Raw genomic sequence first — 15,319 nt, 5'->3', positions numbered from 1 at the left:
CGCTGCGAACAGCGGAACCAACTAAACAGCACTGGTTCAGCACTTTTGCACCAGCGGCAAAGAAATTTCGATTTAATCAAAGCGAACGAAACAAAATGTTGCCCATCATGCTGCATTTGCTGCTATGTGATTTGAAAAATGGTTAACTTTGCTTAGGGGCAAAGAAGTCATTCATCGTGCGATCGAGCGCGTCCCTTTTTTCGCGGGTGTTTGGGGGGTAAGTAACTTTGAAAACTATCAACTCAAACATCCGAAAGCAAAGTGATGGTGAAAATAAACAACTCATGCATCTTCGCCGTCGATATTGATTAGGAAAGCGATCGTGAGGACGGGGGCGCCCGCCAGCGACGAGGTGGCAGAACGGTGGCATGTTAATGCACTTTTCAACGACTGAGGAGGACGCTTCGAGGGAAAAAATGGAAGGTTTTCTCAACTCGGATCGACAAGCAATGATGGATGGGGCGCGAAAAAGGGATCACAAATAAATGGCAATTTCACTCAACTCGTTTACCACTGGGTTAGAGATTACTTTTCTTACTTTGATCGCTATGTTTTGGGCAAGAACGCAAGACATACAAATGCATGAGAAGATTTAATTTCCATTGGTTATAGGTCTAGCCATGTGGAGGATCTAATTAATTAGATTACAATGATGTATTGAATAAGTGTGATTACTGAAATTGATTTATATTCAATTTCATCAAAAAAGTTAAATGATTTTGAGTGGCATGATTGCATCAAACATTAATTCTCTTTTCAGAAACATTTTAAGAGCTTCTACGCGTAAATCTGACGATACAAAATAAGCAGTCTCTGAATGGGTGGGAAAAACATATCAACTATTAAAACAAAAACATTAATCACACCCTAAAATACTTCTCGATTTAACGATGCATGTAATCAACCAGTGCGTCGTCAGCATAGATGATCCACTTACACTTTACATCATCCGTTTTTCATTGTATCCTCTCCTTAGACATGGGGTTTCATTAGCTTCATGTAACTCACAGTTTTTATTGGGTTAACCTTCCAGGCCTTACAAACCAATCAACGATTGATCCAGTGTTGGCTCTAAATTAAGATTTCGACTTCCTCGTGCTATCTTGTTAGCATCGCCTTCACCCAGATTATTCGAACAACGCATTTAATTAGATTGGAAATAAAAATACCGACCCTCCTCCGTACATAAAACACACACCAACCCTTGGTTCAGCAGACCGTGTGCGCTAATTTTGAACAAAACCTCCTTCCCGAGACCCCCCCAAATATGTACGCAAATCAGACCGATGCGGCTCAACCGATGATGTTGAGCGGGGTACAGTGAAAGTACTGATAAACGAAGCCAACAAGAGTGATAATTAATTCATCCTAGACCGTGTACAGTGCGCGATCGGGTGGAAAAAGGCAAAATGAATGAAATCATGAAATCTTTCCACCGATTTCCCTTTTCAATCAATCAAACCTTCCTCTACCCGTCGCTGGCTGCTCCACTCTTTCGTTTTTTGGGTTCCGGGGGTGTCTCACAGCGAACAATAGTTGCGGTGGCAGCGGTGGGTAATCATTAATCGTGCCCACTTTATTGTGGCGATCAAACAAGATAGGCTGTACAAAAATAGCCCACTTTTGTAAAGGCTCATTACCGAACGGGTATCGGGTGGCAAACGCACTCATCTTACACCTGAATGACGATGCACAGCTCTAAAGCGGATCTTTAACCCTGTTTAACACCCCACATCGAGCTGCTGGCCCGTGCGGGACGGTTGCCTGGCAATAGGTGTTGCGTGAATAGTTTTATGAGCCATATGAGGTTTAAAATCAATAAGGTTTTCGTGATTCTTATTGCAAATTTAGCATTATTTAGTAAAATCCGATAATGGCTATAAATATAAAGAAAGATTTTCCATTGATAAATAGGTTGAACTGATAAATTTTAATATTAAACGAAAAATCAAAAACTCAGTCGTTTCTGCATTCATTTGACAAATAATATGACAAATAATGAATAAATTTTTAGAAGCAATAATTTTGGAAAGTTGAGAGAATTAATACTCTCTTGGAATGACGCAACCAGATAATAACAAAATAATAAAATACTACATTTACAGCACAATATTAAAATAAAATGAATTATTCCTTACTGATCTCTGACCAACTATCTCCAAGCATACACCATACCATACTGTACACTTTATAACTCATCATTGATCCTGATAGCACTTTAGCGTCATCGTAAACTCTCAGTCAGCAACACCAGAGATGGTGAGTTCAATACTGATCAGAGCCGAATGTTGGATCACGTCACTATTGATTCCAGTTGTATAAGTAAACAAATAAAACCTTTTAAAAATCAAATAAGCCACACTACTACTCAATCCAAATTCATATCTCGTATGTTATCTAACTCCTTCAAGGCAAGCCTCAAACAAGGACAGAATTGTTTAATTTAGCAAATAACCCAAAACCCACACAAAAGCCATCTCGAAAATGGCAACGACTGTGAAACAATTAGGAAAAGAAGTAATATAATTCCCAGCCTTAAAACAGGCCTACTATTAAAATATTTTTACAAAAGTCACACAGACCCTTGTCCAAAATTGTAACCGCAAAACGAAACGATGCTACCATCTGGTGTCCAACCGTTCTTGTGACCCTTTTTTTCCTGCCCGAAACCCTAAACCCTTGGTGCGGAAATAAACCATTCTTCCCGATATTGTGCACCGTGTACTCCTATATCCTGGAGAAATTTCTCGAAAGAAACCTCACAAAACGCACACTTCCTCCAAACGTTGGTACGCAAATGTGCTCGTCAAGAGAAACTCAGAACATGCGAACCCAACTGATGTTGTGTGATCTTAACAAGACAACAACAAGACAACACAGCCGACCCGTCGTCGCAAGCGATATAGTTAATTAAAATAGCAGCTTGCGACCCACTGCGGTCGGTAGGCTCGTGTGGGTCAAAGAAAACGAGCAGCAAGCTTTCTTCTACTTCCCTGCCCTGCCCACCGTCCTGCTGCTATGGGAGTCTCACCTTCTTCTGCTGCGGGGCCATGAACCGAGGGCGCCGTTAATGTGTTCTTCCATGCCGCATGATGAAGCCGTTGATCTTCTCATCTCATCACCGTGACCTCCTCAAAGATAATCTTTGACTTCTATTTTTACGCCCGGTTCTATCGCCGGCATGCACGCTGTCTTTCTCTCTCTCTCTCTCTCGCTCCCTCCTCTTTGCAATGTATTTATGTTCACCCTCCCCAGCGATCGTGGACCTATCTTGATCGAAAACCCATGCTCGGCCCATGCTCGACCCATGCTCGGTCACAGTCACACACACGCAAGAGGCATTTCTTTATGTTTCGTTTTGCTGTGTTTTTTCACACTTAAATATATGTTTTTCTTTTCTTTCGGCGGCAAGTGTTGCGGGAGTTTTCTTCAAAATTAGCTCCTCTCCCAGATGGTGGCACCGGGATGATGATGTCGTTTGGACAAGTGATGCGCTGTATTTACTAGTACACGTTTTCACACCCCAAGCGGCAATACGGCGGTGAAATTTATTTTTATTAATTTTTATACCTAAAGTATGACCCAGTTACCTTTACAAACAGCGAAAAAAATACTCCTAGAAAGAATAGTAACCATTTCCTACCCCTTATACGGCTGGTAATAGTTCGTCATTAATCTCAGTTAATTACTTATCGCCAGCTTTAAAGAAACGACACTGCTTACTGCCGCCCCAAAACAGTGTTACCAACCACGCTTGGTAATTAAACGTTCTCTTCGCAAGAGGGTGTCAGTCGGAAGAGGGGAGGGGGAGGAGGCAACTTCAAGCACAGAGGTAATGGCAACCGGTGGCATGGAGCGGAAACAAAAATATAAAAAAATAAACTCCACCAGCCAACGGGGTAGGAGGAGCTCATGCGTATGTCATGAGGTCGCGCCAGAGAGCGCCCGCAATGCGGGATGATGGGCGGACCGGTTGGGTTTAGTGCTGCTCGCCACCGGAACTGCACCGGAACCGGTGCTAAATGCGCCACAGAGTGGCTGCCAGTGTGTGCGAGTCGGAAACAAAACACAGAGCCGAAGAATCTCGATTGATGACCAGCCACCCGTAGAATCGTAAAAAAAACGTACGAAACGTACGAGAAACGTACGAAACCCCGCGCTGGCTACAGGCAATCATTAGCTAGATCAACACCAACCGCTGCTGCGGACAGACGGATCTGGGCCGTCAAGGAAGATCATCTAGGGCAAGATAGTACCACGGTGGGCCGCTATACACACTAAAACGAAGAGAAAAAAATACGGGCCACGAACCAGTGACAGAAGAGGCTCGGCCCCGTCTAACGGGGAAGTACACTGAAGCGCTGCCATGTGATACCACCGTGGACTACCGGTACCGGAAACGGTTCGTCAATGGGGTAAACGGAAGATAGAACGGAAGAGAATGACCTGCGCTAAACCAGCCCGCTCCGTAAGGTGGACGAGGACTGAACGGGAATAACCGCTGGACATTCCGCTGTCGAACACCGATGGACGGTGGGATGCAGGGAAACGTGTCATTTCTGGGGCGCATTTGGGGTGCAGTGAAAGAGGAGAGCTTTATGCGGAACTGCCGGATGTAAGGAAGGGGGAGTTCCGTAGCCGACATGTGACAGATGTGGTATGGCGATGTAATGTACACACACGTGCGAGGAAGTGAACGTTCAATCGACTTCCCGTTTTAGAACGAAGGTAACCAAGCAGGTGCGAACATCGCACAGGAAAATCCTGTGACGCAACTGACAGGATTGCCTTTCTTTAAAGGACATCGAGCGAGGGAGGATGAGTGCTAGGGGCCGTACAGAAATAGGATTTTATTTATCGCCACCTAAACTAGGTCAAATAGACGTTGGTCTCAGGGCATCTCCTCATCTTTTGAGGTATTCTAGACATTCGATGAGGTATTCCAGACATTCGATGAGGTATTAAAGGTAATGTACACTGTTTGAGTAATATAAAGAAGAACCTGAAGGTCATCAATTTTACAGTATAAATAGCTCGTTCAGGACTAACATATTTCAGTTTTGTTACCGTAACTTGCTGTCACTAAAGCAAAATCTGAATTCAGGAATTCTTCAAGATGTTGAGCAATGCATACATTTTTTAAAATTGAATAAAAGGTTTTAAATTTCGGGAACATCTTCAAGAATTCCTGAATTAAGATTTTGCGCGAATGTCTGGAAATTACAGTAACAAACCCCTCTCATATATGTTAATCTTGAACGAGATATCTATTCTGCAAAATTCAGGTTCTTCTTTTTTACTACTCCACTGACATCATCTTAATATCAAGGACATTAAAACCGAGGACATTACCTTTAATACCTTAACGAATGTCTAGAATACCCCATCGAATGTCTATCATACCTCAAAAGATGAGGAAAAGTCAGAGCATGCATATAATTTACGCATAAACCAACCAAATGCAAGAAGTTCCGAGTTCAATTCTGATGATCCAGACTGTCCAGAACCAATTCCAATTCCATTTTTCTGTCGAAATTCAGATGACCCAAAGAATTACATTCTATGTAACCAGCATCTCTTTCAACATTGTTGTTACAAGTGTACTCTTTTCCCTTCATAACTGCCCTGTCAAAACTAACCTCCAACAGTCCCTCTCTTGCTCTCTTCCTGTTTCTTCTCTTGTGCCTAAAAGCAACCCTCACGTTTTCGGATGAATAACCGTGCACAGGTCGGAACGAGGTGTGTCAGAGTTCCCAACTGGAATGAATTGACTCTATTGACGCCTTCGGTACGCCCACACAAACATTTGTTGCGACGACACACAGTGTCGGTGATGGACGGAAACTACCAAACGGTGGTCCGAAAGCAAGTGGAGACGGAGCCGATAGGAAGCTGATTGAAGTGCGATCGAATGTCCGTGCAAAGCGTTCTCGCTTGTCTGCTCCGCGTGTGCAATAAATCGTTTCCAGCGTGAATTGTTGTCACCGGGCATGGTTTCACCGGTCGCGTTCGCTTTCAGGTCAAAGTAATCGAATACGATAATCGATCTAATTTGGAGGTTTTTTTTATGGAATGGTAGCAATTATTTGCTCGGTTACATCCAGCGTGGCATGTTTCTGGGACGAAGAGGAGAAGAGGAGCGAGAGAAAAATGTGGATTTTTTATAGTCACAAATCCATTTCATACGATTGCTTCACTCTTGCATGGTAAAATGCATTGGCGCTGTAAGGCGCTGCAAGGCAATTGGTAAGAAGAACAACATAAAAAGACTTCATTCTAGCGTCGTAGAATGCGGTTTTATTGGGGATGGATGTAAATCAATGCTGTGCTGGAAAACGATGCACTCGCTTCCCGTTTCGGGGAGGAGTTTGAGCAATATAATATTACATTGTATGCCCATCGTAAATGTTTTTATTTGTAAAAACGTCATGCATTGGTTAACGATTGCCTGCAGTGAGATGATTTATGGTGCACTTTACACAGTGCAATAAATCGATTACCACGCATCTTAATAAAAATGCATAGACTTTGGAATTGGCTCGCGAATCGGCTTCGGAATCGGTTCCGGAATCAGTATCGGTTCCGGAATCAGAATCGGTTCCAGAATCGAAGACGGTTTCGGCATCTCCATGAATATAGGCCTTTGGATTCTATGATGCTACGCTTGTATTGATAGCAGCAAAGAATCCAAATTTACTAGTAAACGATCCATTCTCATGGAGAATCCAGGACTAAATTCAATTCCAAAACTGATTCTTATTCCGAATCGAATCGATTCCCAATTAAGGAGTCAATTCTGATTACGATTCCGGAGCTGTTTGCGTTTCACGAGTCGATTTCGATTCCGTAGCCGATTCGATTTCTGAGGAGATTGCAATTTGAATCGGATCCGAAATCGGAATCGATTCCAGGATTGGAATCGGCTCTGGGATTGAAATCGATTCAAGAGTTGAAATCCATTCCAGAATTGGAACCAATTCCAGAATTGAAATCGGCTCCGATTTTGGAGAATCGAGTTCAGAATTGAAATCGGCTTCGGAATTGGAATCGGCTTCGGAATCGGAATCGATTTCAGAGGGAAATCGGATCGGCTCCGGAACTGAAATTGATTCAGGAGTTGAATTCGATTCCAGAATTGGAACCAATTGCAGAATTCGAATCGGCTCCGAAATCGGAATCGGCTCCGACATTGGAATCGATTTCAGAATTGGAATCGGCTTCAGAATTGGAATCGATTCCAGAAGGGAAATCGGATCGGCTCCGGGATGGGAATGGATTCAAGAGTTGAAATCGATTCCAGAATTGGATACGGCTCCGAAATTGGAATCGACTCCGGAATTGCAATCGATTCCAGAAGGGGAATTGGGTCCGAAATCGAAATCGATTCCAGAATTGAAATCGGCCCTGAAATTGAAATCGATACCAGAATTGGAATTGGAATCGATTGATGAATTCTGAACACCAAATCGAAATCAGGTAGATCCGAATCTGAGCTCCCACTACTAGTATTTAAAATGAAGTAAGTTTCTTCCTATAGTAATCGTCTATCCTACAATAACAGTGTTATTGGTAATCAATCAGTCACTGATTGCCAAGCCCACTAGTGGCAGAATAGGCCTACACGAGCATCGTTTGTTGCGCGAAATAATAAGAAGAAGAACTTATTTTTCTTCTTGCAACACTCACCTGTGTTCCGGTAGCCGCTTCAGTTCGGCCATATCGAGCTCGAGCCGCAGGTTCGCCACCTCGCACAGCAACCGATCCCGGTCGGCGGACACTTCCTTCAGCTTTTCCCGCAGCCAGTGGTTTTCCATTTCCAGCTCCTGGGCGGACACGTACTCGCCGGCCCCGATCGCCGGCCCGGGCTGCCCTTCCGGCTGCATCGGCGCCGCGTGCATCGAGTGCGCGGACAGCGAGCTGGCCAGCTGTACTGCCGGGTTGATCGCTTCGACCAGACTGCCAATGTTGTGGGAGGGGTCGACGGCGCTGGGCGACACGGCCGTCGGCATCCCGTTCGTGGGCGGCGCTGCCAGCGGGGACACTACGGCCGGAGCAGCCACACACTCACTGTCGCACATGGTGGCGAGAAGAAGATTGGCTTTTTTTCAACTTATTCGCTAAATATTATTATTTTTTCACAAACACACACACACGGACACGGACACCGATACACTTTTACCTATTCGCGCGGGAATAGGCACAAAAAGGATCGCAACACTGGCCACACAAATACTTCACACGCACCTCGCGGTCGTGCAAAAATCACGTGTGCAGCAGGCTCTGCACTACTTGGCGCATCTTTTTGCTACCACTCTCTCACTCTCTCTCTCACACACACAAAGCCACCGGTAGGCAAATTATTCGGTGCTCACCAGCTGTTGCACTCGGTTTCGGAGCGTGTGAGCGCGCGCGGGCTCCTTATGCAATTTGCACCGGGATGCACCAGCAATCTGCAAAAAAAAAATGCAAACGTCGAACTGGGACGGTAACTGCACACACGCACACAGGAACACTCACACTGAAATGCACGTACGCACACACTTTTGACACAGGCCGATCCGTTCGCTGCACGAAAACCGGATTTTCCTGCCGCCGGTACAAAAAACGGGGGGTAGAACCCTCGGCGACCCTTCCGACCGAAAAAGGGTTCCGTGGTGAGCGGGCCTTGCTTTTTTGCACACCCCACACAGAAGCAACAAAGACACAGACACACACACTCACACACTGACTGCTGGTTCTTCCGGGGTGTTAAACCGGGGTGAAATGCTCTCGCATAAAACAATCACTCGCACAGCGTGGTACAGAAGCGCTTAAATGCTACCTTTTTTCGGTTAGTATTGTGGGGGCTTTTTAAACAATTTCCAACGAGTGGTTTACATTTTGGCTTGCGAGACAGGTAGGGCCAAAAACACAGCAACCCGGTATGCTGATGGACACACTTTTTTGCACAACGCGCACACAAACACACAAGTGCTCCTGCCCGGTAGCAGCCAAAACAGCGCGGCTTGTTTAAAAACACAAGGCACACACATGCACACTGAATTGTATTATCGCATTTTTAGCTGCATCGTTGGCCGACAGCAAAATACGTAAAGGGTGCATTGCGTACATTTTATTGTTTCACCACACTAACACACACACACGCACACACACATATGTACCGGGCCAGCCGCTGCAAACTGCAGCGAGCGCGCGCCAAACACCAAACCGCTGGTTTTTCCTCCGTTCAAGCCGCTTTGGAATAGTGGAAAAAGTGCACCGAGAAAACGGCAAACCCCGTACTGATGATCGTGTTGAATCGCTCACAATTCGCACGTCATGCTGGATTTGTTTCGCCAGTACACCGCACTCGAACTGTTTTGTTTGCAAACCCCGTTTTGTGTTTGTTGTTTGTTTTGCTGCCAGGTTTCCTAACGAAAAGCGAAAAAGGGGGTATAGCACGCACGCACGCACGTACGTCCTGTCGGTTCCGCCGTTCGAGTTGGAAGTGTGTGTATACGCTTTCTGCGGGCGACGGCCAGCAGTGCGCCCACGGACAAACGGCGTAGAGCGAGATAGCAGGTAAGCCGAAGAGCCGAAGAGCCGAACGGTTTGACGCGAAGCCGCCGTGTTTGACGTTTGTGATCAAGTTTGAATGCTGACCGGTTGCTCGGTTATCGTTTTTAGTGCCGTTTGATTTAGGTCGCTGTTTTACTGCGTTTAAAAACATTTATTGTCGATGTTGTAACATTAAAAAAGGGCTTTTTTATTTAGATTAATTTGATGCAAAAAGCAAAAATAAAAATGAATAAATTAAAAACCAATCGATACATCCGTTTTAGAACATCGCTTTGGTGCAAACAGAGTGACCAGAAATACCGATTTATCTGTATTCCTACCAATTTTTGATATGCCTAGCAGATGGGCAGATTTTTGCTATTTTTAGAATGCATGAGTCGTTTGCCGTCTGCAAAACGAAGTCTTTCTATATTCCTTTTAGGTTGAGAGCTTGAGTCGTTTACAACCCGTTTAGTGGTCGTTTAGTGGATTTGTGGCACTTGGGCAGAGAAAAGGAGAAAACTCTCAAAGCGAGGAAAGCATCCCACCATCAGCTTTTTTGCTGTTTTTAGAATGCATCAGTTGTTCACCGTCTGCTAAATGAAGTCTATATTCCATTTCGGTAGAGAGCTTGAGTTGTTTAGAACTCGTTTGGCGGTTCCCAAATAACAAAGATAGCGCCACCAATTTCCTGTACTAAAAATCCAGTTGCATCGAACAAAGCCAAAAAACTGTCAGTTTGGTGGGTTAAACCACACATCTACAGAAGCGGCCACTTCAATGTTTGTTAAAGTCAGTTTTTTTATGCACGAGTAATTCATTTACTCAACATGTATTACTCCAAAATGTATTTACAGTAGAACGTCGATTATCCGGGGGCGGATTAACCGTCGGGCGGCTTAACCGTGCGCATAAATGTGACAGCTGTTCAAACATACGGCGAAAATTTGCAGCTACAGTCAAGTAGGCAATAATTTTTTTGTGAAACTCTGTAGTGTCTAGTGGTATTTTCGAAATTCATTTTTGTTCATGAACAGTTGTTAAACCTATAGTTATTCATTAAAATAATATTCTACTAACGATTAATCGATTATTCCCATATAACCAAGATACCGAAAACGCCACCAATTTCTTGTACTAAAAATCCAGTTCCATCAAACAAAGCTAAAAAACTATCAGTTTGGTGGGTTAAGTTACACGGCCACAGAAGCAGCCACTTCAATGTTGTTGAAGTTAGTTTTTTATGCACGGGCAATTTATTTGCTCAACATGTTTCACCTGTGTTAAAATGTTATTGAATTGTTCAAAGGAAACAATTAAACGTGTGTGTTTAAGTTGGTTTGTTGTAAAACATTCATGTGTAATATGTGAATATGTGTGTTTGTTTACTTGCGATCGAACTCTTCCATTTCGCTGGTCAGTGCATAGTTTATAGACTAATAATATTGCTGAAGTTGAAGTGCAGTGATGTAAGTGAATGAATGTAATCAATCGAAGAGTTAAAATCCTGTTCAGCATATTGACCTTAGCCAACCCTTGACCAAACTTTTCCTCAAAGCATTTTTGGAAAAGGTGGGTTAAGGGTGGGCAAGATAAATACATCGGATTGGAACTGGCAGCTCCGATTGTTCTAAAATTTGGTGGGTTATCGACTGAATCGACCACCACAAACCCACGTGGGTTTGAAGTGGTTTTACAGTGGGTTAAGGACGATTTGGTTATTTGGGTTTCGATGTGAATTAATCATAAAACTAGTGAATTTGACAATTTTTATAAGAATTTGACAGTTTTTGGACGATTATCCGTGCAAATCGTTTGACCGGCAACCGTCCGGTCCCGAGGTGCCCGGATAATCGACGTTCTACTGTAATTGTACATAGGAAGCTATAAAACTTGTGTGTTTAAGTTAATTTGTTGTGAAACATATTTGTGGATGTGTGTGTTTGTTTACTTGCAAATGGACTCTTTCATTTCGCTAGTCAGTGCACAGTTTATTTATTAATAATATTGCCGAAGTTATGCTGTGATGTAAGTGAATGAGTTAAAGTAATCGATGTGTTAAAATCATGTTCAGCATATTGACCCTAGCCCGCACTTGATCCATCTTTTTCTCATCAACATGTTTGGAAAAAGTGGGCGAAGCGTGGGCAAGGTCAATACATCTTATTAGAACTGACAGCTTCGATTGTTTTAAAATTTGGTGGGTTAACGGCAAGGTGGAATATAGAGGAGGTGTTTTCTTAGCGTTTGGCATGTTGCCATTTTGAGATTCAGTTTGACAACAGCCGTCGATATTTGTTTACAGGTAGCAGCCGCAATATAACGTGGAAAATGCCGATTTATGGAGTGTGTTATGCAAAATATAAATTTTTAGTGCTAAACAAATGTTTATTAAACGAAAACAATTCATTTATCACACCCGTATACCAGCAACATTCGTCGCATTTGACAACTACCATCGATCCTGGTTTTGTGCTTTTTTCTAATGCCTTGATGGCCAAATGTTCTGTATGACGACACCTCCTTTCTACCCACTTTGGGTTAACGACTGAATCGACCACCACTAATGCACGTGGGTTTGAAGTGGCTTTACAGTGGGTTAAGGCCGATTTGGTTATTTGGGGAAGGATGCATTTTCTGGTAATATAAAGCTTTCATTCCGCAGATTAGTCAAACCCCCTTTCGCTCAACATTTCTTTTTAACTGAGTTTAAAACCTACCGAAAACTACCGAAAAAATCTAAACCTCCTACCGAAAACTATTAATACAATGTAGGTGCTCCTACCAAAAACCGACATAATCTGGTCACACTGACTGCAGGTGACATTCATTTGACAGCAGCGGAATTGTTTACATACAAGCAGCTCGCACTGCGCAGCTCTAGCCAGCAACAGGCAACATTACGAAAATTCTCCAAAAAAATGGAGGCCATCGTACCAAATCTAAACGAAATTTGTCGGCTATGCCTGTGCGAGGACATAAGGTTTCTCATTCCCGCCTCAAAATTGCTCGACGATTCCCTTTCCCTGAAGCACATTGAACGGTTCACCGGTATTCGGGTGAGTTGTTGTTAACACCGTTTCGTGGTTGTTTTGGTTCCGAAGTGCATTGTTGCTTATCGCCTGCCCTTTTTATTTTGATCTCCCTCCGTAGATTCCTCCGAACGACTGTGAATTGTATGCGCTCTGCATGGAATGTGGCAACAAGCTGACCACCAGCGTGGCGTTTCTTGTCTGCTGCAAAAACAACGATACCGTGTTTAGGAATCTGTTCGATCTGCCTGCTCTGGACGCCGCGGGGGAGGATCGAATATTGGTCGATTTTTCGACCGAAGTCAAACAGTCTCCGGAGATCGAAGTATTAGAGGAAGCATACACAGAGCCAGAGGTGCAAGAGACCCAGGAGGTCCAAGAACTCCCTCATAATACAACAACAACGGCATGTACAAAGCCACCGGATGCGACGGAGGACCATCGAGTATCTTCCAATTTTTCATCTCGGTTCAAAAAGTCTCCGGGGATCGTAGTATTACAGGAGCCATGCACTGAGTTAGAGGCGAAAGAGACCCGCACGGTGCAAAGCCTCTCTCATAATACAACATCAACATGTACAGAGCCACCATCAGCAGCGGGCGAATTTACCATCGATCCGAACGATTTCATAATCGAATCGCTAGACAGCATGATAGACGACGTAATTGTTCACCACGATGGAGGAGCGGAGAGTTTGGACGGCATTGAGCACGCGGTGGTGGAAGACGAACCACTGGACGATGCGGGAGTGTATTGCGACGAAACTTCATCTTCCGACCAGCACGATGAACGATCGGCGAAACAGGAACTATCTGCAAGCCTCTCTAGCGCATCTCAAATCGAACGGAAACCACCGCTCAACATCCCCACCGACACTGCGTTGGAATGTTCGGCTTGTGAGATTAAGTTCGTCGACGAAATTACCTTCAAGCGGCATTACCGGCGGTACCACGTGAGCGAGTTGCAGAAAAGTCGCGAGCACCGCAAGAAACGGCAGCTGTGCGTCGAATGCGGCAAGATGGTGCTGCAGCTCTCCGCCCACCGGTTAACCCACACGCAGGAGAAACAGTTTTCCTGCCCCCACTGTCCGATGAAGATGAAAAGCAAGGGCAACATATGCCGGCACATCGAGGCGGTGCACTTGAAGAAGCCGGCGAAAACGTGCGAAACGTGTGGGAGAGAGTTTGTGCACGCCAACATGTACAAGTACCATATGGTAAGTGTCGCCTGTAAACGAGCTGTTACGAGGAAAGTGCGTTAGTAAGCTTTATTTTTTTTGCTCTCTCTCCTGCAGCTTTCCGTTCACGGCATTGGCAAGGCGTACGAGTGTGCTATTTGTTTGAAAAAGTTCAATGCACTTTCGTCGCTCAAATCACACAAACAAACAGCGCACGAGAAAAGGTCGGCCTTTGAATGCGAAACGTGCGGAAAGAAGTTTAAACGCAGGTAAGAGACACACCCACAAAAACAGGGTTCAATGTTGCAGTCAAGCCGTTGCGCGATTTAAATATTACATAACATTACTAATGATTTCCCTTTCCCCAGACATACCCTTCAAATGCACATTAAACAAGGACATTCTAACGACAAGTTGTACAGTTGTAGCCTGTGCCCGAAACGGCTCAAAACGTTGCTTGGTAAGCAAGCGCACGAGCTGGCACACAGTGGAGCGGTGTTTGCCTGCACGCTGTGCGACAAAGTGTTCCGGTACAAATGTTTACTGCAAGGGCACGTCAGTCAGGATCACGTAAAAGCGGAAGGCAGGGAAAAGCTTCAAAAAGAGCTTACTAATTGAACGAGAAATGATTAACAAACACCAAGCAGTTTCTTTACGCTATGATTAGTGGATATACTTGAGGAATATTTGAACAATGTCAACATGTTGAGCCTTCCCTGAATGTTGCGCCTTTCCTATATGATCCAAAAAGCAAACACGTATTTGTCGTTAGGATTAGCTAATAATTAGAGTTTGATAATTAGCGATAGAACCTGAATAACGATAACGATACAAAATATTATTTAAAATTATTAAATAGGAAGAAAATGTGATGTATTCTGTTGCACCATAATGTGGCCATACAAAAGAAACCCATACAAATAAATGGCATTTAGCTGAAGTAATTAAAAATCTAATTCTTCTCGCAACATAAAAAAACGCATTTTGAAATAAGAAAATCGATCAATTGGTTGTTTCGGTCAACTAGTGATGGGTCAAGTTGGCAAAAATCCGCAGTCGACTTCGATCTGACTCCGATAATTTCGGAACCGACTCCGGGAGGTAGGTCCGCCAAGCATTATCCGGAGTCGTTCGGAATCGTCCGGAATCGCCCGGAGTCGTCCCTAGATGTTCGGAGTCGTCTGGAGTCGTGCGGAGTCGTTAGGAGTCTGAATCATCCCAAGTCGTCCGAAGTCGTTCGGAGTCGTTTGCAGTCGTCGGAGTCGTCCGAAATCGTCTGGAGTCGTTCGGAATCGTTCGGAGTCGCCGGAGTCATCCGGTGTCGTCTAGAGTCATCCGGAGTCATCTAGAGTCATCCGGAATCATCCTGAGTCGTCCAGAGTCGTTTGGAATCGTCCGGAGTCGGCCAAAGTCGTCCAGAGTCATCCCTAGTCGTTCGTAGTCATCAGGAGTCGTCCGGAATCTTTCGTATTCGGAATCGTTCGGAATCATTCGGAGTCGTCCAGAGTCATCCAGAGTCATCCGGAGTCATCAAACAAACGACTCCGGACGACTTCGAACAACTCCGAACGGC

The 15,319-nt window shown here is 44.4% G+C and overlaps 2 protein-coding genes across 3 annotated transcripts in view; one reads left to right on the top strand and one right to left on the bottom strand.

Annotated features, from left to right (window-relative positions):
* Window positions 1-9,505, bottom strand: part of LOC120957667 (IQ motif and SEC7 domain-containing protein 1) — a 177,790-nt gene extending 168,285 nt beyond the window's left edge. For both annotated transcript variants that reach the window (XM_040379980.2, XM_040379981.2), the window contains exon 1: window positions 7,687-9,505. In XM_040379980.2, coding sequence (XP_040235914.2) covers window positions 7,687-8,078 — 392 coding nt within the window. In that variant the 5' untranslated portion in view covers window positions 8,079-9,505. The remainder of the gene's footprint in view (window positions 1-7,686) is intronic.
* Window positions 9,506-12,384: 2,879 nt separating this feature from the next.
* LOC120958816 (zinc finger protein 101-like) lies at window positions 12,385-14,686 on the top strand. The gene is made up of 4 exons (XM_040381842.2): window positions 12,385-12,596; window positions 12,691-13,785; window positions 13,864-14,015; window positions 14,115-14,686. Exons 1-4 carry the CDS (start codon window positions 12,459-12,461, stop codon window positions 14,362-14,364), a joined length of 1,635 nt encoding a protein of 544 aa, XP_040237776.2. The 5' UTR covers window positions 12,385-12,458; the 3' UTR covers window positions 14,365-14,686.
* The last annotated feature ends 633 nt before the right edge of the window (window positions 14,687-15,319 follow it).

Source organism: Anopheles coluzzii, chromosome 3 (genome assembly GCF_943734685.1).
Source record: "Anopheles coluzzii chromosome 3, AcolN3, whole genome shotgun sequence".
In the NCBI taxonomy this organism is placed as follows: Eukaryota; Metazoa; Arthropoda; class Insecta; order Diptera; family Culicidae; genus Anopheles; species Anopheles coluzzii.
Note: the sequence above shows the minus strand (reverse complement) of the source record. Positions and strands in the feature narration are given on the sequence as shown.

Coding starts and splice junctions, on each gene's coding strand:
- LOC120958816 (XM_040381842.2), top strand. CDS start 12,459: ATGGAGGCCATCGTACCAAATCTAAACGAAATTTGTCGGCTATGCCTG. Junction 12,597..12,690: donor AACGGTTCACCGGTATTCGG/GTGAGTTGTTGT, acceptor CTCCCTCCGTAG/ATTCCTCCGAACGACTGTGA. Junction 14,016..14,114: donor GGAAAGAAGTTTAAACGCAG/GTAAGAGACACA, acceptor CCCTTTCCCCAG/ACATACCCTTCAAATGCACA.